Genomic DNA, 21,313 nt, shown 5'->3' on the forward strand with positions numbered 1-21,313 from the left:
AAATTTGGGTTATGTTGTAGAATTTGTAAACAAGCTCTTTATAAGTTCTTTAAATGGGGATTCTTTAAATTTAAAAGGGATTAATAAAATTTTATCTAATCTAATCTCTAATCTAAATAATACTGGACCGGAATGCAAATCGATTCAGTTTTTTAAAACATTTATATATTATTTTACCTTGAAGCTGATATTTTTATGCCATGGTGACTTTAGCTCTTTTGTGACTTTTCTGGCTGACATAAAAAATGAGGGTCTAACAAGCAAACAAAACTCAGCCACAAGTTTATAAAACTTTTAATCTCTACTGGAACCCAAAACAAAGTTCTGCAGATTTAGACTTTGGTGCACAGGATTGCAAGAGATATGAATTCTTGTACTTGCAGTTATTGGTTTTCCTTTGCATGTTGTTGCAAAACAGGGCATCTGGCTGTTCCAGTTTTGACACACCATTATTATTGCCAAAAGCAAATGGGGGACGTTCTCACACATTATGTAATTAATAGCTTCTTTTGTTGTTGAATCTGTGCAGGGACATGATGAAATGATAAGAAAAACTATTAGAAAACAAAAAACAAAAGAGAGTATTGATGCATTAGAAACCTGCCCACATGGGTTTATAAGACACATACACACAGACTGTACAGTTAGGCTTTATTTTTATGGGGTGGGTGGGTCAGTCATGGACAGTAGTTGTTTGCAAGCAAGCCATACAGACTTGAATAATTGTCATGGTAACAACTTATAATTAAAGTATTACTAACATAGTAGGAAAAAAAAACATTTTACCTACATCCTGTGGATTGTCTCATATGCAGTCTGCATAGGTCAGTGATGAAATGGTGAGTATTTTACCCATATGTGATTTAGAAAGTTCATGAGAAATGTCATAAACTAATTTCAATATCAAATCATTAACACAAAGTTTAAGATCAAACTTATTACAACCGCCTTATCTTTCCAGGGACGGAGTTTCAAAGCCCTGAGATCGTAAAAACCAGGAAGCCACTGGCGTTGGATCTTGTATTTTGGAACAACAGAGAGCATCCAAGGCTGTCCACGTACTCCTAAGGAAATTGAAAGGTTTGATATTACAGTTGGAAGATAATATATTCCAAAACTTACACTACAATTAATAGAAATAAAACTAATTACCATCTATTTCAATTTCAATTGCTCCAGACTAGTTATTAAGTTATTTAAGCGATTCAGAGTTATGCTGGATACTAATGTGTTAATTTTACCAGACTTCAGTACTATTTGTCATTGCAAACTATTCTACAACCTTCTCTACCTTGCTGGAGTATATTCTCTATCACATTAGTCTCTATTACTAGTGAAAGGTCACTGTTGCATCCAGCATAAAACTCTGCCCAATTAATCTTGTGGTGCTCGTTGCTGTGGCGACCCCTTGTGGCAAGGGAAAAGCTGAAAATAGCTTTACAGTTAGTACATAACAATGTCACTGTCAAACATGTAACGTTAGAAATTGCATTATGGCGCAAAACAGCAGTAGTAAAAGAAATTTTTCGACAAAATGTCTTACTGCATCTAATTTGGTGAACGTCTGAATAATTTGTGTATAAAAAAATAACTGTATAAAAACCTGACAAGTTTTTTTTTTTTAACATACAAATCAATACATGTGTATTTTATAAGCAGTTTAACTGCAGTGTGCCCAAATGTATCTTAGAGCTGTGCTTTACAATTACTTACAATGCATAAAATACCATATACAAAACAAGCTCTGTAACTGTTTATGTGTTAACACAGCCCTTTAGGTCAAGATGGACACCAACCTTAAGGACGGCGGTGTGAAGCAAAATGCCTGCACAAAAGTCCATGAACCTGTGGCTGGTATATTTCTGGAAAAGACAAAGACAAAGATAACCATATATGAAGCCATGAAGAAGCGTATGCTTAAGCCAGGAACAGCACTGGCTCTGCTTGAAGCACAAGCTGCCACAGTAGGTATTGTAGATCCAGTAAGCAACCAAAAGCTTCCTGTAGAGGATGCTGTTAAAAAGGGAATAGTTGGATCAGAGATGAAAGACAAACTCCTTAAAGCAGAAAAAGCCATCACTGGGTATGTAGACCCCTACACCAACCAAATGATATCTGTATTCCAAGCTATGCAAAAAGATTTAGTTCCAAAAGATTATGGATTGAGGCTGCTGGAAGCACAGATAGCCACAAAAGGCCTGTTTGATCCTGTCGATAAGACAAATATTTCAGTTGACTCTGCAATTCAGAAGGGCTACTATGAAAAAGATTTGCTGAAGGACCAAATGTCAGAGCTCAGAGTGTTTTATCATCCAACTTTGCAACAAAATCTTAACTACAGAGGCCTCCAAAAGCAATGCATCGTGGAGCCCGATACAGGCCTGTTGCTTCTTCCTGTCTGCATCACCTTCAAAGGTCTGCGCAAAGGCATTTCCTCCACCGAGCTCCTTGAATCAAAGATCATCGACAAAGAAACATATGATAACCTGCAAAAGGGGAAGACCACAACACAGGACGTGATGTTGATTGAAACAGTGAAAGAATACCTGGAAGGCAAAGGCAGCATTGCAGGCATTGCTATACTCTCAACCAATCAGAGAATGAGCATTTATAAAGCCATGAAGCAAGGCATACTGATGCCTGGGACATCACTTGTTCTCTTGGAGGCACAAGCTGCTACTGGATACATGATTGATCCTGTAGAAAATAAAAAGTACACTGTGGATGAAGCTGTCAAAAGCAAACTTATTGGCCCAGAATATCATGCAAAGCTGCTCTCTGCTGAGCGGGCAGTGACCGGATACAAAGACCCATACACCAGTGAAACTATATCCCTGTTTCAAGCACTCTCAAAAGACCTCATTGTCAAACAACATGGAATCCGCCTACTTGAAGCACAAATTGCTACAGGTGGAATAATTGATCCAATCAACAGTCACAGACTTCCTACAGAAGTGGCCTTTAAGAGAGGTTATTTTGATGAACAAATGAATGCCATATTGGAGGATTCAGGGGATGACACAAAAGGCTTTTTTGATCCAAACACAGAAGAAAATCTAACCTATCTTCAGTTGATGGAAAGGTGTGTCACTGATCCTGCTACTGGACTCTGCCTCCTTCCTTTGCGTGATAAATCAGATGGGCTAAATTTTGATTTCATTGACTACCAAACTAAAACAGCCTTCAAGATCGAGAAAGTGAAAGTGACATATGGCAAATATACAGGAATGACAGTATCTCTGTGGGAACTTCTGATGTCAGAATATTTTGATGAAAACCAGAGGCAAGACATCTTTCGAAAATACAGAGAGGGGAAGATAACTATCAAGATGATCATTTCAACAGTTCTAGAAGTGATAGAAAAGTCAGTGAAAACAACTCAAGTCGTCTTTGAAGGTATCAGAGACACTGTTACAGCCAAGCAGCTTGTGGAAGCAGATATCATTAGTCAGGAGGTCCTAGAGGACCTGAAGAAGGGAAAGAAGTCAGTGAAGGAAGTCATTGAAGATGAAAATGTAAATGTGTACTTAAAAGGTAAAGACAGCATCGCAGGTATTATGCTTCCTGATTCTCAAATCATGACCATCTACCAGGCCAAACAGAAAGGAAAGCTGATGCCAGGAACTGCTCTGATTCTACTGGAGGCACAGGCAGCAACAGGGTTCATTATTGACCCTATTGGAAATAGAAAGTTTTCAGTTGATGATGCTGTCAAAGCAAAGATTGTGGGGCCTGATGTGTGTCAAAAGCTGCAATCGGCAGAGAAAGCGGTTACTGGATACAAAGATCCATACACTGGAGAAATAATTTCTTTGTTCCAAGCAATGCAAAAAGACCTGATCCTAAAAGACCATGGCATTAGGCTCCTGGAGGCCCAAATTGCCACTGGTGGGATCATCGACCCAGTGAACAGCCATCGCATACCTGTCCATGTGGCCTATAAGAAGGGGTACTTTAATGAAGAAATGAATCAGATCCTGGATGATCCAAGTGATGACACCAAGGGATTCTTTGACCCCAACACCCACGAGAACCTGACATACTTGCAGCTCATGGCCAGATGTGTAACAGATCCTAGTACAGGCCTGTGCCTCTTACCTCTCAAAGGCAAGAGCAACAAAATAAAGATAGATGACAACATTAGGGAATTGTTTAAAACAACAATAGTTACTGTAAAGTACGGTAGGTTCAAGGGCAAACGCACAACATTGTGGGATCTTATCAACTCAGAATATCTGTCTGAAGACAAACGACAGGAGTTTTTCAAGCTCTTCAGGTCAAAGAAAATCACAATTCAGCAACTAACTGAGACCATTGTAGAGATCATTGAGAGTAAGGAGATACGACAGCAAGAAGGACTGAAGTTTGAAGGTCTCAGAGGAGAAGTCTCTGCTGTGGATCTTTTGGATCTTAAAATTGTGGATAAAAACACCTACAACAGTTTGATCACTGGAAACATGACAAGCAGTGATGTGATGAAAATGGACAGTGTGAGAGCCTACCTACAAGGAAAAAGCTGTGTAGCTGGGTTGATACTGCAACCTTCAAATAAAAAACTAAGCATTCACGAGGCACAGAGAATTGGCATTCTTGCACCTGGGACTGCCCTTTGCCTCCTTGAAGCACAAGCAGCTACAGGATTTGTTGTTGATCCTCTGAATAACAAAAAACTTACAGTTGAACAAGCTCTCAAAGAAAAGTTGATTAGTCCACAGATGTATGAAAAACTTTTGTCTGCGGAAAGAGCAGTCACTGGTTACAAAGATCCATACACAGGTCAGAAGATCTCGCTCTTCCAAGCGTTGAAAAAAGATCTTATTGTCAACCAGCATGGCATTCGTTTACTTGAGGCCCAGATTGCTACAGGTGGTATCATCGATCCCTTAAAGTGTCTCCACTTACCCCTTGAAGTTGCATACAAGAAGGGATATTTTGATGAAGAACTTAATCAAATCCTAACAGACCCAACTGATGACACAAAGGGCTTTTTTGACCCAAACACAAAAGAAAATCTGACATACATGGAGATGTTGGCGAGATGTGTGAAAGACAAGGAAACTGGACTGTTTCTCCTGCCACTGAATGACACACCAAAAGCTACAGCTACAAAGAAAAAGATATATTCTGACACAGAGATTAAGGAAGAGTTTGAAAAGACAAGTGTCAGCATATCTGTAGGACACTATTCTGGAAAATCGGTTACTCTATGGGACTTGATTCATTCTGGCTACTTTACTGAGGATCAGCGACTTGAACTGATTGAAAAGTACAGAACAAGGCAGATTAGTACCCAGACCATAATCACATTAGTGATTACCACAATAGAAAAACTGGAGAAGACTGAAACTCCCAAAATGATAATGGGTCTGAGAAAGCATGTCACTGCAAAACAACTACTGGATTCTGAAATCATTGATGCAGAAACATTTAAACAGGTGAAAGAAGGAAAACTCAATTTAGAAACAATAGCGCAGAGTGAACCTGTGAGAGGATACCTAAAAGGATCTGGAAGCATTGCTGGAGTGAAGGTTTATCCATCCCAGAAAGTGATGAGCATATATGAAGCAAGAAATGAAGACCTGTTGACACCTGGCATTGCACTTCTACTACTTGAAGCTCAAGCTGCAACAGGATGGATCATTGATCCCCTCAAAAATGAGTTCCATGCTGTGGAAGAGGCTGTAAAAGGAAGACTGATTGGGCCAGATGTACGTGAGCAACTTCTCTCAGCTGAACGAGCTGTCACTGGGTATAAAGATCCATATACAGATGTGACAATATCACTGTTTGAAGCCATGCAAAAAAAGCTGAGAGAAAGAAGCTATGGCCTTCGGATACTTGATGTGCAGATAGCAACAGGAGGAATTATTGACCCAAATCAAAGTCACAGACTGCCAATTCATATTGCTATCAAAAAAGGATGTCTGGATGAAGAAACTCAAAAAATTCTGTTGAACCCCACAGATGATGAAAAAGGATTCTTTGACCCAAATACCAAAGAAAAACTGTCATACAGTCCGCTCATGAATAGATGTGAGAAAGATGATAAAACTGGGCTACTTCTCCTACCGCTGCATGAAGAAAAAGCCCGTGTATTTCACACAGATGAGCAAATCGAGCATGCTTTGAAAAACAAAATGATGACCTTGAATGTGGGAAAATTTAAAAACAAGGAGGTCACACTGTGGGAAGTGCTGCTATCTGAATACATATCAGAACAAAAAAGGGAGCAGCTTATACAGCAATACCGGACAGGAGTGACCAAAATTGAGGAGATGATTGAAATACTCACAGTTATAGTCACAGAGGTATCATCCAAGGAAAGAAAGTTCAAAGGACTACGAAAACAAGTCTCAGCCAGTGAATTATTTGAGTCAAAGATCATCTCAAAGGACCTTTTCACCCAAATTATAAAAGGTGAAGTAACAGAAGAAACTGTTGTCAAAATGGAAAATATTCAGAAGTATCTTGGAGCAACAAACTGTATAGCAGGTGTGAGAGTTGAATCAACAAAAAAGATGATGAGCATCTATGAAGCTAAAAGCAAAGGTCTGCTGACTCCAGGTACATCTCTGGTTCTGCTGGAAGCCCAAGCTGCCACAGGCTTCATCATTGACCCAATCAACAACAAGAAACTTTCTGTAGAAGAAGCTGTGGCTCAAGGAGTGGTTGGGAAGGAGTGGGAAAAAAAACTGATCTCAGCAGAAAGGGCAGTGACAGGATACAAAGATCCGTACACTGGACAAACAATTTCTTTGTTCCAGGCCTTGAAAAAGGATCTCATTGTGAAAGATCATGGAATTCGTCTCCTTGAAGCTCAAATTGCAACTGGAGGCATAATCGATCCAGTCCATAGCCATCGAGTCCCCATACAGGTGGCATATCAGAGAGGTTACTTTGATGAAGAAATGAACCAGATTTTATCTGATGCTGATGATGACACCAAGGGCTTCTTTGACCCCAACACTCAGGAGAACCTCACATATCTCCAGCTGATTGAGAGGTGCGTCAGAGACCCAAATACAGAGCTTAACTTACTGTCTATTGTGAAGAAAGGAGAGTTTTACTTCTTTGTGGATGAGGCAACTAAATGTATTCTGAAGTCTACAACAACAACCCGAGCTGAAGGAAAATACAGAGGTCAAACAGTGTCTCTCTGGGATCTGCTCTATTCCAAATACATCACTGAGGAGAAGCGGAGAGACCTTGTGCAACAGTACAAGGCTGGATCAATCACAATAGAGCGCTTTTTAGAAATCATCCTGACAATCATTGAGCAGCATACACAAGACACAACCTCATCATCTTCTTCAATTGTCATGTCCCAGCCACCAGAAACTAAAGTAGATGGTAGCACAACAAAAACTACCATCACCACTACAATTACAGAAACTAGTGAAGTTGAAAAGTTCCATGGAATCAGAAAAGATGTCTCTGCTACTGAGCTGCTCAAATCCAAAATCATTGATGAGAAACTCTACAAAGATCTTAGCGCTGGAAAAGTTACAGTAACAGAAGTAAGTGAAATGGATTCAGTGCGCAAATACCTTGAGGGGACCAACAGCATTGCAGGAGTTTATCTTCAGTCCACCCACGAAACCCTCAGTATCTATGAAGCTAAAAGCAAAGGTCTGCTGACTCCTGGTACATCTCTGGTTCTGCTGGAAGCCCAAGCTGCCACAGGCTTTATCATTGACCCAGTCAACAACAAAAAGCTTTCTGTAGAGGAAGCTGTGGCTCAAGGAGTGGTTGGGAAAGACTGGGAAAAAAAACTGATCTCAGCAGAAAAGGCAGTGACAGGATACAAAGATCAGTACACTGGAAAAACAATTTCTTTGTTCCAGGCCTTGAAAAAAGATCTCATTGTGAAAGATCATGGAATTCGTCTCCTTGAAGCTCAAATTGCAACTGGAGGAATAATTGACCCAGTGCACAGTCACAGAGTGCCTGTACAAGTGGCATATGAAAGAGGTTACTTTGATGAAGAAATGAACCAGATTTTATCGGATCCTGATGATGACACCAAGGGCTTCTTTGACCCCAACACTAAGGAGAACCTCACATACCTCCAGCTGGTTGAGAGGTGTATTACAGATCCCATTACAGGCCTCAGTTTACTTGTCATTGTCAAGAAAGGAGAGTTTTACTTCTTTGTGGATGAGGCAACTAAACGTATTCTGAAGTCTACAACAACAACCCGAGCTGGAGGAAAATACAGAGGAAAAACAGTGTCTCTCTGGGATCTACTCTACTCCAAATATATAATTGAAGAGAAGCGGAGAGACCTTGTGCAACAGTACAAGGCTGGATCAATCACAATAGAGCGCTTTTTAGAAATCATCCTGACAATCATTGAGCAGCATACACAAGACACAACCTCATCATCTTCTTCAATTGTCATGTCCCAACCACCAGAAACTAAAGTAGACAGTAGCACAACAAAAACTACCATCACCACTACAATTACAGAAACTAGTGAAGTTGAAAAGTTCCATGGAATCAGAAAGGATGTCTCTGCTACTGAGCTGCTCAAATCCAAAATCATTGATGAGAAACTCTACAAAGATCTTAGCGCTGGAAAAGTTACAGTAACAGAAGTAAGTGAAATGGATTCAGTGCGCAAATACCTTGAGGGGACCAACAGCATTGCAGGAGTTTATCTTCAGTCCACCAAAAAGATAATGAGTATCTATGAAGCTAAAAGCAAAGGTCTGCTGACTCCAGGTACATCTCTGGTTCTGCTGGAAGCCCAAGCTGCCACAGGCTTTATCATTGACCCAGTCAACAACAAAAAGCTTTCTGTAGAGGAAGCTGTGGCTCAAGGAGTGGTTGGGAAAGAGTGGAAAAACAAACTGATCTCAGCAGAAAGGGCAGTGACAGGATACAAAGATCCGTACACTGGAAAAACAATTTCTTTGTTCCAGGCCTTGAAAAAAGATCTCATTGTGAAAGATCATGGAATTCGTCTCCTTGAAGCTCAAATTGCAACTGGAGGAATAATTGACCCAGTGCACAGTCACAGAGTGCCTGTACAAGTGGCATATGAAAGAGGTTACTTTGATGAAGAAATGAACCAGATTTTATCGGATCCTGATGATGACACCAAGGGCTTCTTTGACCCCAACACTAAGGAGAACCTCACATACCTCCATCTAGTTGAGAGGTGTATTACAGATCCCATTACAGGCCTCAGTTTACTTGTCATTGTCAAGAAAGGAGAGTTTTACTTCTTTGTGGATGAGGCAACTAAACGTATTCTGAAGTCTACAACAACAACCCGAGCTGGAGGAAAATACAGAGGTCAAACAGTGTCTCTCTGGGATCTACTATACTCCAAATACATCACTGAGGAGAAGCGGAGAGACCTTGTGCAACAGTACAAGGCTGGATCAATCACAATAGAGCGCTTTTTAGAAATCATCCTGACAATCATTGAGCAGCATACACAAGACACAACCTCATCATCTTTTTCAATTGTCATGTCCCAACCACCAGAAACTAAAGTAGACAGTAGCACAACAAAAACTACCATCACCACTACAATTACAGAAACTAGTGAAGTTGAAAAGTTCCATGGAATCAGAAAAGATGTCTCTGCTACTGAGCTGCTCAAATCCAAAATCATTGATGAGAAGCTCTACAAAGATCTTAGCGCTGGAAAAGTTACAGTAACAGAAGTAAGTGAAATGGATTCAGTGCGCAAATACCTTGAGGGGACCAACAGCATTGCAGGAGTTTATGTTCAGTCCACCAAAAAGACAATGAGTATCTATGAAGCTAAAAGCAAAGGTCTGCTGACTCCAGGTACATCTCTGGTTCTGCTGGAAGCCCAAGCTGCCACAGGCTTTATCATTGACCCAGTCAACAACAAAAAGCTTTCTGTAGAGGAAGCTGTGGATCAAAGAGTGGTTGGGAAAGAGTGGAAAAACAAACTGATCTCAGCAGAAAAGGCAGTGACAGGATACAAAGATCCGTACACTGGAAAAACAATTTCTTTGTTCCAGGCCTTGAAAAAAGATCTCATTGTGAAAGATCATGGAATTCGTCTCCTTGAAGCTCAAATTGCAACTGGAGGAATAATTGACCCAGTGCACAGTCACAGAGTGCCTGTACAAGTGGCATATGAAAGAGGTTACTTTGATGAAGAAATGAACCAGATTTTATCGGATCCTGATGATGACACCAAGGGCTTCTTTGACCCCAACACTAAGGAGAACCTCACATACCTCCAGCTGGTTGAGAGGTGTATTACAGATCCCATTACAGGCCTCAGTTTACTTGTCATTGTCAAGAAAGGAGAGTTTTACTTCTTTGTGGACGAGGCAACTAAACGTATTCTGAAGTCTACAACAACAACCCGAGCTGGAGGAAAATACAGAGGTCAAACAGTGTCTCTCTGGGATCTACTCTACTCCAAATACATCACTGAGGAGAAGCGGAGAGACCTTGTGCAACAGTACAAGGCTGGATCAATCACAAAAGAGCGCTTTTTGGAAATCATCCTGACAATCATTGAGCAGCATACACAAGACACAACCTCATCATCTTCTTCAATTGTCATGTCCCAACCACCAGAAACTAAAGCAGATAGTAGCACAACAAAAACTACTGTAACCACAACAATTACAGAAACTAGTGAAGTTGAAAAGTTCCATGGAATCAGAAAAGATGTCTCTGCTACTGAGCTGCTCAAATCCAAAATCATTGATGAGAAACTCTACAAAGATCTTAGCGCTGGAAAAGTTACAGTAACAGAAGTAAGTGAAATGGATTCAGTGCGCAAATACCTTGAGGGGACCAACAGCATTGCAGGAGTTTATCTTCAGTCCACCCACGAAACCCTCAGTATCTATGAAGCTAAAAGCAAAGGTCTGCTGACTCCAGGTACATCTCTGGTTCTGCTGGAAGCCCAAGCTGCCACAGGCTTTATCATTGACCCAGTCAACAACAAAAAGCTTTCTGTAGAGGAAGCTGTGGCTCAAGGAGTGGTTGGGAAAGACTGGGAAAAAAAACTGATCTCAGCAGAAAAGGCAGTGACAGGATACAAAGATCCGTACACTGGAAAAACAATTTCTTTGTTCCAGGCCTTGAAAAAAGATCTCATTGTGAAAGATCATGGAATTCGTCTCCTTGAAGCTCAAATTGCAACTGGAGGAATAATTGATCCAGTGCACAGTCACAGAGTGCCTGTACAAGTGGCATATGAAAGAGGTTACTTTGATGAAGAAATGAACCAGATTTTATCGGATCCTGATGATGACACCAAGGGCTTCTTTGACCCCAACACTCAGGAGAACCTCACATACTTCCAGCTGGTTGAGAGGTGTATTACAGATCCCATTACAGGCCTCAGTTTACTTGTCATTGTCAAGAAAGGAGAGTTTTACTTCTTTGTGGACGAGGCAACTAAACGTATTCTGAAGTCTACAACAACAACCCGAGCTGGAGGAAAATACAGAGGAAAAACTGTGACTCTCTGGGATCTACTCTACTCCAAATATATAATTGAAGAGAAGCGGAGAGACCTTGTGCAACAGTACAAGGCTGGATCAATCACAATAGAGCGCTTTTTAGAAATCATCCTGACAATCATTGAGCAGCATACACAAGACACAACCTCATCATCTTCTTCAATTGTCATGTCCCAACCACCAGAAACTAAAGTAGACAGTAGCACAACAAAAACTACCATCACCACTACAATTACAGAAACTAGTGAAGTTGAAAAGTTCCATGGAATCAGAAAAGATGTCTCTGCTACTGAGCTGCTCAAATCCAAAATCATTGATGAGAAACTCTACAAAGATCTTAGCGCTGGAAAAGTTACAGTAACAGAAGTAAGTGAAATGGATTCAGTGCGCAAATACCTTGAGGGGACCAACAGCATTGCAGGAGTTTATGTTCAGTCCACCAAAAAGACAATGAGTATCTATGAAGCTAAAAGCAAAGGTCTGCTGACTCCAGGTACATCTCTGGTTCTGCTGGAAGCCCAAGCTGCCACAGGCTTTATCATTGACCCAGTCAACAACAAAAAGCTTTCTGTAGAGGAAGCTGTGGCTCAAAGAGTGGTTGGGAAAGAGTGGAAAAACAAACTGATCTCAGCAGAAAAGGCAGTGACAGGATACAAAGATCCGTACACTGGAAAAACAATTTCTTTGTTCCAGGCCTTGAAAAAAGATCTCATTGTGAAAGATCATGGAATTCGTCTCCTTGAAGCTCAAATTGCAACTGGAGGAATAATTGACCCAGTGCACAGTCACAGAGTGCCTGTACAAGTGGCATATGAAAGAGGTTACTTTGATGAAGAAATGAACCAGATTTTATCGGATCCTGATGATGACACCAAGGGCTTCTTTGACCCCAACACTAAGGAGAACCTCACATACCTCCATCTGGTTGAGAAGTGTATTACAGATCCCATTACAGGCCTCAGTTTATTCCCACTACAGAAGTGAACAGCAATTCGCTTCTTTAATAACTGAATATAGCATAAAAAAAGCTTCTTTCTGAACTAAAAAAAAGATACTTTAGAAGTTGTACTTAACATGTGAAGACAATATACTGCAATATTATCATTACTAAAATATGAACCAGGAGATTGATTACAAAAGACCTTTGCCTATTTGCTTTTATTGTACAATTTTGGAAGTGTAATAAATGCATATATGTTTTTTTTTTTAAAGAAAAAAACCCATTTATAATTACCAAAGAAAATGGAACAATTGTTTTTATTGTAGAAAGTGGTCACAGAACTGACATACACAATGGAATTAATACATTTTTAATTGAGAGACATAAACCAAAGACTGTGCTTACAACCACTATTGTAACCAAAATTCAGCATTTACATTTAATTTGCACCTAGTAAAGCTGAAAATCCCGGCTTTATATAAATCAATATACATAGTAAAGAGGTCTTAAGTCTCTTTATGTCTTTGCTTTTTAAAATGTTGAATTTTTAATGCTGTTTTTATGGTTTACCATTTTTCATGTTGTTGTGGGACATATGACTCTGTTTCTTTTACACTCATGGAAGTAGTTGAGTCAAGACAGACCCAAGTTTAATTAACCTAAATGGGTAGTGCTGTTTCAAATTTGGGCAAAAATTGAATGTGGGTACATTTAAAATACTTTTTTTGCCCTTGTTTTTGTTTAGTCTGTTATTTGGCCCAATAAACAAGTGAATACTATATTGTGTCTTTTATTATCAAACACTCTCCTTTGACCATGTTTACATTATTGGAAAAATCATATAGGCACTTAGATCCATTCATGTGTTTACATGTATTTGCTATTCTTAAACATGTTGCTACAAGCAAGGTATGAATCCAGTATGACCAGTCCCTTAAGATGACAAATGTAAATTTATACTGACAGGACAGCACTCTCTAGTGGAAATAAAGACCAATACAACCCTGATTCTCTTGTGACATGTTAAACATTTATTTTTGATCAAAAAAAAATAAATCAGAAATCACATTTAAAAAAAAAAGATACACACAAATGAATATTTAGTTTTACAAATAAAATGATCTATATACAGTACTAGGTGTCACGCATTGTGTGTTGGTTATTGTCAAAACAAAAAACAAAACCCCCCACCTGACATTAATGCGGTAGTAACAGGTTTGCAAACTACTGCTTCTTGCATTCAAACACAGAAATGTCAATTTCGTACCAACAACAGACAGAAAAAATGTCTATCAAAAAAGTCCTGAGGGCAAAATATTCACATCGATTAGACAATATAACCCACAGCGAGGCCTGCATTAAGATATTCAAGTCTGCCTTGTAAACTTGGTTTCTCATTTCTGGAACCACATGAATGTGAGAGCTATTCCAATTTGTCCAGCAGCTGCCGGATGTCTTCTTGGCCACGATAAATCCTCTTTACACCTCTTGGGAGATAGCGGCAGGATGAAAGGTTGAGGTAGTCTAGAGCAGTCATTTGTCCAATGACTGGCCTGCAAAACAAAGCACAGACGTGAATGGGAACGACTGATTAATTCTCAGTTCTTTTTGGATGCACTTTGTCTAATAAAGAGGTTATTTTGGATTTGCGGCGCTACTGAGGTAAGTACAAAACAACTACCTGAGTGCACGTGGTGTAATTCTGGTCCCACTCAAGTTCAGTGAGCGCAGTGTGTCTGCCTCAGCTTGACAAAGGTAACTCATTGCTAACTCCAAGTCTTCCTCAGTGAAGAGCTGATGTGCAATGTCCAGCTGTTGCAAAGTTCGACTCCATTTTTGGGTCAACGTGTGAAGTCCTTTCTTAAGCGATGACAGCCCAACATGGCTGCTGAAATATTGTCCCCAGAACAAACATTCAAGCTCTGCCAAATACAAGACAGTAAAATAAAGCAGATAAATGTTTGAAATGGTTTTAAAATGTGAAGCCTTCAAATAATTCAGACACATTTTGTGTACAAACTGTACTAAACTGTCCTGACTCCGACTTCCAGGTCATCATAGATTCATTCTGAAAAAGCCAAACTGAGCTGCTCGGTATTGGTGACATAAAGCAAAAAGCATTAATTTCCTGACAAACATACCTAGACAGGGTAAATCTGCAAGACCAGACGCTGTGATTCGAGAACAGCCTCGCAGGTCCAGCACTCGCAGTTTGGGGGAATCGAAGAGAATGTCCCTCAAATCTCTGTCGGTCAAATAGGAAAACGATGTGGTTGCGATACAAAGCTCCTCCAGTAATGGGAAGCCTGATGTTGGGTCGATACCAAAACGCATTCCCTTATGAAGAGGTTGGACGTTCATCATTCGGAAGGTCTGATGGGAAGCAGTACGTAAGCGTCACGGGAGAACAAGTAACCTTTAGCAAAGTGCAAACTCTGCCAGTAGATAAGAAATTACAGCTACTGGCTTTAGTGCTACTTGGGCGTTTCCTTATTTTCTGTCACATACATGCTGCACAGTAGCCAAGTATAAGAGGAATAAGAACTACTTTAGACTGTCAATGAAATAAAGTCATTCTACTAGAGTCCAAGAATAAAAGGTGGAGCAGGAATTGTGAAGAACATGCTCACTTAAATAACTGTTCTGTAGCATTTCAAAAAAAAATTAAAAAAAATCAAATTATATAAAACCAGGGTTCATAACGATAATTTCAAATGCACCTTGTTTTTTCAACCAGCAGTCAAGAACCAAGAGATCCAAAAAGTCTTTGAAAAGCTGGAATTTAAATATTAACAATAAACAATCAATCAACAATTAATAAAACGCCTGCTTTTCTTCATCTTCTTAATTAAGAGTTTAAACTTTAATGTAAAAAAGCTAATGTAGTCACACTAAAACAGAGAAGACCTTTGTTTTACCTTGAGCTTAGGGCATGCCATCTGTAGTGCCTGGATGCAAACAGGAAGTTGGCAGTCTTTACTGTCAAGCTTGGTGTTGACCTCCAGCATCTCCAAATCGGGACAGCATCCCCGCTGGAAAAACAAAAAGCAATGCTATGCATTTATTAAGCTCATTTGTCCAGTAGCACTGACTTTGTGTAGCACGTGTTTCACAAACAAAGAGAGAAAAGTCTTACAGTGATTGCAGCCAGAAGTCTGTCATTCTTTAGTCCATGACTGAACAATATTTGCCTGATCTGGCTCCCATGGTTTTCAAGATACTCAAGGAGTCCTTCAACCTGGAACTACAGCAAAAGCAAGTTATCCTGCAAATTCTCTACATGCAATCATGCCTGGATGAAAAAAGCTCTCCTTATGATATATCACCTATATTAAGTGGATGAAGTTTCTTATGAATAAAAAAAATGATAATCTGCATTGGGAAAATACCCTTAAAGCTCATATAGTTAATATAAGACAAGTAAAAACAGTTGAGATATTTTTCATCATAAATATCTGCTTATCTTGTTTAAAGTGCTTAACATTAAATTCTTGACAAACCCTTAAAGTTACACTTTAAATTTAGAGCAAGCATAGAGAAACTTTCCCTGTACTGTAAAACACTGCACATTCATTGCACTGTGTAACTTCATTACACAGTGAAAGATCTTTGCATGGCTTCTATTAGAAAATCTCTACACAGGTCCACGTACCTCTGAATACTGGAGATTTAAGCTGTGCAGGGAGCGGCTGTGCAGACCGAGGCAGCGAAAGGCCGCCGCTGTCACTCCTGTGCAGTAAGAAAGCTTGAGGGAGCAAAGATCAGGGCAGTACTGCGACACAACCTGATGATGATTTCAAAAAAAGCCACATACTAAGTATTAAATAATACAGATAAACCACAATTTTAATAAAACATTTATTCCTTTATATATTGTTTTTAAGTGAACTGTAATTTATGTATGAACAGGATCCAAAATGAACAAACACCAGTGTGTGAAGGGGAGTTTCTCAGTTTAAGACTTATTTTGTATTCAGGCTTGTTAAATTTTGCCTGGTCTTGTCAGGCTAGGAAGAAAATATTTGCAACCAGTGTGGTTTTTTTAATGTAATGTAATCAATATGCTGGAAAATCAAAAATACTCTCTGGACAAAAACAATATCCTATTGGGATATGGGGCTTATGGGATCAGATTATATTTAATGATGGACATCTTAGTTCATTTTTCACTACAGGTTGTCATCAATATGTTCACTGTAAAATATAAAAGGGAGTTACTTCAAATTGCCTCCAACAAACACCAGAAATATTCTTTAACTTTACACTCTCTAAGCTTGAGAAGCTGAAACCAACTTATTACCAAGAAAGAAAAATAATCAATGATTATCAAAACAGTTGCCAAGAAAACGTAAGTCTTGACTATTACTGTATTTTTAAAAATACATTAAGAAATGATTTTTATGTTCTTTTCTTTGAACTTGTGTGAGGAGAGCTTGTTTGTGGATTTGTATGTGTATGAATGTACTAATCATTTCAGATGAGAAGATCTTTCAAATAATGTTTAATTCTCGATGACTTACCTCTAATGCATAATCAACGTTCTTTGTCCAGTGACACAGAGAAAAGTCTCGCAGCTGAGAGAATCTAGAAAACAACACAGTTTAGAATTCATTTACATGATTAAGACTTAAGCAAAAAGCTAAATAAAGTACAAACCTGCTGTGTGCCAGCCAGTCCAAAGTGTCCTTAATCTTCTTCTGAGTTTTTGGTAGTTGGCTCCTCCCTGGTGCAATCCAGCAGTGACCGACAGTCACTCTGTGCCACAGGATCGGACTGGAGGCAGCGGCGTTCCACAGACGACAAACTCTCCCCACCCTGCACCGAAAACACCAGGAAGAATTAAACGGTGCGGTGCTTAGGACTGTCACTTGACCTCAAGAAGGTTCTCTGGGTCGGTATGCTGGCTTCCTCACACTGAGTGTCTCTATATGTTAGCCCAGTGACACACTATCGACACTTCCAGAGTGTGCCCTGCCTCTGACCCTATGAATGACAGCTGGGATAGCCTCCAGCCTCATCACAAGTCATCATTTGTGAATTGAATTAAATGGAAGAAGATGGATTCATTGACTTTTACTTCCCAAAGTAGAGCTGAAAAATGCATATCCAACACAGCTTTTTAAATGTGAGTATCTCCTTGTTCTATCATAGTAATGTGAATGCGTTAAACTGTTCAATCGCACAAAACAAACATGTAAAGAAATTTCCTTGAAGGGCGTTTTATCAGTTTTCTTAATGTTTATCCATAAAGTTAAATAACTTACAGTCTTAATAATAATAATAGTAATAATAATAATAAAGGTTATGTAGAGAGATTCAGACTTTAAGTTATGAGATTGATATCCAAGGTATTGAAGTAAGTGAAAGATGATTAACTTGCATGAAATGATTTTGATTAAAATAGTGTATGCAACATTTCAGTCTTAATCTCATAGGTTTAATTACAAATAAATCACATGTACGACACAATACCTGCATAAAAAGGGCACTGCTCCCTCTTGAATGACCACAATCTGAAAAATATTAATTAGCATCTCCTCAGGCAGGCTGTGGCCCCATCTGTGGTCGTCTTCTTCCTGAGTTATAAAGAAATTTGCGACTTTTTCTTCTTTTTCTATAACTGGTTTACTTTCCAGTTTGGGCTTGGCATTGACTGGCTTCTTTTTCTTGACCTGACTGGCTTTCCCTTTTCCTTTTGCCAACTTCTTCTTTTTGCTCCCCTTCTTTTTCTTAAGAGTCCACACTGACCCGTCATACTGGGAGGTGGAACTCGATATAACGAGAAGCATATCTTCCCCTTGATGGACAGTATAACCAGGCCGGGCAGGTCTGGACACTCGAGCCTTTTTGTGCTTCTTTTTTGCTTTGGCATCTGCAGCTCTTTTCAAAGATGCCTTTTTTGGTCTTGCTCCAGCATCTCCTTGAGCTGATGATGCACCTTCCTCTTTTCCCTGATTCTGTGTTGAGGCTTCTGCTTCAGATGCATCCATAGTTGCTGCTATCTTGAGTTTACAGTGAGATTAAATCCAGGAAAACCAGTTATCAGCATGATAGTCTCATAGGTGGTAATGTCTGGAATGAGAAGCAGATCAAGATAAGTCTGTGAGAGTAATCTGATCTCCACTGGGGGTAAAACAAAACACACATAGTGAAGTGAGAAAAGTGGCAACAAAAACAAAACTGTAAAAGTCACGTCTAAATTATGGTTAGATAAAGTGAACGAGGATGTATCAACATGACTTTAAATTGACCTCCCTATTTGCATATTGTAGACTGCACATAAAATATCAGATTGCTTAAGAATTGATTGTTCAGAACTCCCAATATTTAGACACAAAATTCCCACTCAGCTGTACAGATGCAAAACACCCTGCACCAGGTCTGTTTCTGCAAATACGTAATGAGGAGTTTTTATACACAGAACACTTGTAACTATTCACAATAGGTAATCTCACTAAAGTAAAAGTTCGAATAACTACACAGTTGGCATGCTCAGAGTTGAACAGGTTTGTTGATAAAAGTCTTTCTTGACGAGCTTGGGTGTGTCAATAGATGGGGGAAGAGATTTGGTGTGAAAATGTGTTGTTTTCCTCTGCAGAGGATACATTTTTGTGACATACTGCTCCATCTGTAAACTTTACTTAGACTACAGACATCTGTTTTTAAACTAAGACATCTGATGTATTTTGATAACAAAGGGTAAGCAAATTACAGCTGCAGGGTTCAAAATAACTAGTGGCCCACTGGGGCCAGTTTCCATGTATCAATTCACTGGCCAAAAATGAACCGACAAATTAGTATTTTTTTCATGCAGGTAGTATTTGAAAAGTGCGACTAAATAAAGCAGAGCTGTCTGTATGCAGTCTGTTTATTCAGTTTGAAATGATCGTTAAAAAAAAGGCAGATTTTATAGCCGAAGGCTAACAGCTGTGATTCCTGCAGGGAAAGAGGGCTAGATAATGTTATACATGACAATTATTTTACAGCTTTAGCTACCATTTACTTGGGAGATGTAACTTTATAAAATATAAGTCTACTATTATTTTATACTACATTATTAAAGATAGAGCTTCCAGTATTGAAAACAATTAAATTGGCTTCTTTGGGTCATTAAAAATATTGTAGAGGCCAGTGAAAGTTTGTTATACAGGCCCGTAAGTCAAAACGTGGTATTGTGAACAGTGAACATTAAGAGGCTTTTTTTCTGATTTTTTAATTAATTCTACACAAGCTGAAATATTCAAAGCCAATATATGATAGTTAAAGCTGGGATAACATATAAATACAAAAATCTACTGTGGTATGACCAAACATCTAGAAAGTTGCTATTTATGTTAGTCACCTTCTTTACCTGCTTCCATCTGCCTCCATCTCACCCTCTCCCTACCATCATCTGTCACACCCACCCTTCTGTATGTCCTCCTTCAATGCATCCATGGATCTCCTCTGCAGTCTTCCTCCTGTCTGGCATTTCCATATTCAGCATCCCTTGTAAAATATATTCACTATCCCTCCGCTGCACATGCCCAAACCATTTTTAGCTTTGCCTATCAAACGTGTTCTCCAAATGACTGTCCCTCTGATATCCATCCTAGTCCCTTCCAAAGAAAATCTTCCAACTCTAACACCTTCAGCTCCAACATCTTCAAACCATAAATCCTAGCAGGTCTCACTACCATCTTGTAAACCTTCCATTTAAGTCTTGCTGCTATGCTTCTGTCACAAATCACCCCATCTCCACCCACTCCATCTTCTTCATCTCTCTTGTGCACTGTCCTTAGGATGATTGACCCCAGGTATTTAAACTAACACTAACTTCACTAACTCTATACCTTGCAACTTCTCTATCACACCAGTCTCCATCTCATTCACAAACGTGGATATGTCTAGCTTCTGCTGACTTTCATTTCTCTTAAGAGCATAGCTCCACCTCTCCAAACTCACTTACACCTTCTACCTACCTTCACTACATCTCACATTGTCCTCTGCAAATATCACAATGATGACCACATCTATAACAATGCCGAGTTGTTACAGCCACATGAAGCCAAGGATCCAATATTGCGCTGCAGAACTGTAATTTATTTAATTTGTCCCTGTTTTCTATTGTTTGGAGTTTCAATGTGGGGTACAGTAACTGCATCCTGAAAGAGGCTAAGGTGGATTTTACTGAATGCATTTGTAGTTTTGTTGTTGTTTTATGTAACGATATGAGCCATATTATCAGAAATTTGTTGCTCACGTTTGCTAACAAGCCGTTTTCCACTTCAAAACTGCGCGCGCATGTTCATTGTTTGCAAACAGAAAACGGCTCTACCGACGACTTTATGTGAAGCACGAGAAATGACGATCAAACACAATATATTAACATTTTATTATTACTAAGCTCTTACCTACCTAGCCATCGTTTAGAGAGTTAGCTAACGCTACCTGACACCAGTTAACTGAGCTAGTTCCCACAAATCGCCCTGGAGCACAATATGACAAAATACGGCATGGAAATCATTGCGACGGCGGCAGTAAGCATTATCAGAGCCTGTCGATAATTAAACAAATGTTATTAACAGAAATGCTTTTTAAACAATACATTCATAAATTGCTGTTTTACATTACCTGCCGCTAGATCACGAAGACAACTGCAATAAGTGGACCCATAATGCACTTCGCATTGTTGGTATTTTTTTTTAAACAAAAAACTTTATTAAATGTCTTCAAGTAACAAAATATTACCGTCGTTATAACACATTCAGCTGCAATTCCACGCAGACTAAATATAAATATATATTTTTTAAAAAAACTTTAAATCATTTATTTACTTTTAGAGTTGCATTTCCCACAAAACTGAGAGCATTTAAAAAAATCCACCTACTCATTATGAAAAAATAAATAAAAATTTAAAATC

The 21,313-nt window shown here is 39.2% G+C and overlaps 2 protein-coding genes across 2 annotated transcripts; one reads left to right on the forward strand and one right to left on the reverse strand.

The window, feature by feature from the left end:
- The first annotated feature begins 961 nt into the window (after positions 1 to 961).
- On the forward strand, positions 962 to 13,190 carry eppk1 (epiplakin 1). The gene is made up of 2 exons (XM_085261760.1): positions 962 to 1,080; positions 1,771 to 13,190. Exon 2 carries the CDS (start codon positions 1,785 to 1,787, stop codon positions 12,453 to 12,455), a length of 10,671 nt encoding a protein of 3,556 aa, XP_085117886.1. The 5' UTR covers positions 962 to 1,080; positions 1,771 to 1,784; the 3' UTR covers positions 12,456 to 13,190.
- A 229-nt stretch (positions 13,191 to 13,419) lies between these two features.
- On the reverse strand, positions 13,420 to 21,081 carry fbxl6 (F-box and leucine-rich repeat protein 6). The gene is made up of 10 exons (XM_085261761.1): positions 21,025 to 21,081; positions 17,884 to 18,483; positions 17,068 to 17,226; positions 16,932 to 16,995; positions 16,064 to 16,195; positions 15,548 to 15,655; positions 15,330 to 15,443; positions 14,553 to 14,784; positions 14,093 to 14,333; positions 13,420 to 13,964 (listed from the first exon to the last, which is right to left on the reverse strand). Exons 2-10 carry the CDS (start codon positions 18,399 to 18,401, stop codon positions 13,835 to 13,837), a joined length of 1,698 nt encoding a protein of 565 aa, XP_085117887.1. The 5' UTR covers positions 18,402 to 18,483; positions 21,025 to 21,081; the 3' UTR covers positions 13,420 to 13,834.
- Positions 21,082 to 21,313: the final 232 nt, after the last annotated feature.

This window comes from Mchenga conophoros, linkage group LG22 (assembly GCF_057382185.1).
Source record: "Mchenga conophoros isolate Kocher_MC1m ecotype Shallow Benthic linkage group LG22, M_conophoros_male_GT1.1, whole genome shotgun sequence".
NCBI classification, from domain to species: Eukaryota; Metazoa; Chordata; class Actinopteri; order Cichliformes; family Cichlidae; genus Mchenga; species Mchenga conophoros.

What these genes read in the sequence shown, in the direction of transcription:
- eppk1 (XM_085261760.1), top strand. Translation starts at nt 1,785, where the DNA reads ATGGACACCAACCTTAAGGACGGCGGTGTGAAGCAAAATGCCTGCACA.
- fbxl6 (XM_085261761.1), bottom strand. Translation starts at nt 18,401, where the DNA reads ATGGATGCATCTGAAGCAGAAGCCTCAACACAGAATCAGGGAAAAGAG. An exon ending in GCAGTGCCCTTTTTATGCAG is followed by an intron (nt 17,227 to 17,883) that starts GTATTGTGTCGT and finishes TTTTCGGTGCAG; the next exon opens with GGTGGGGAGAGTTTGTCGTC. An exon ending in ACGTTGATTATGCATTAGAG is followed by an intron (nt 16,196 to 16,931) that starts GTAAGTCATCGA and finishes AATCATCATCAG; the next exon opens with GTTGTGTCGCAGTACTGCCC.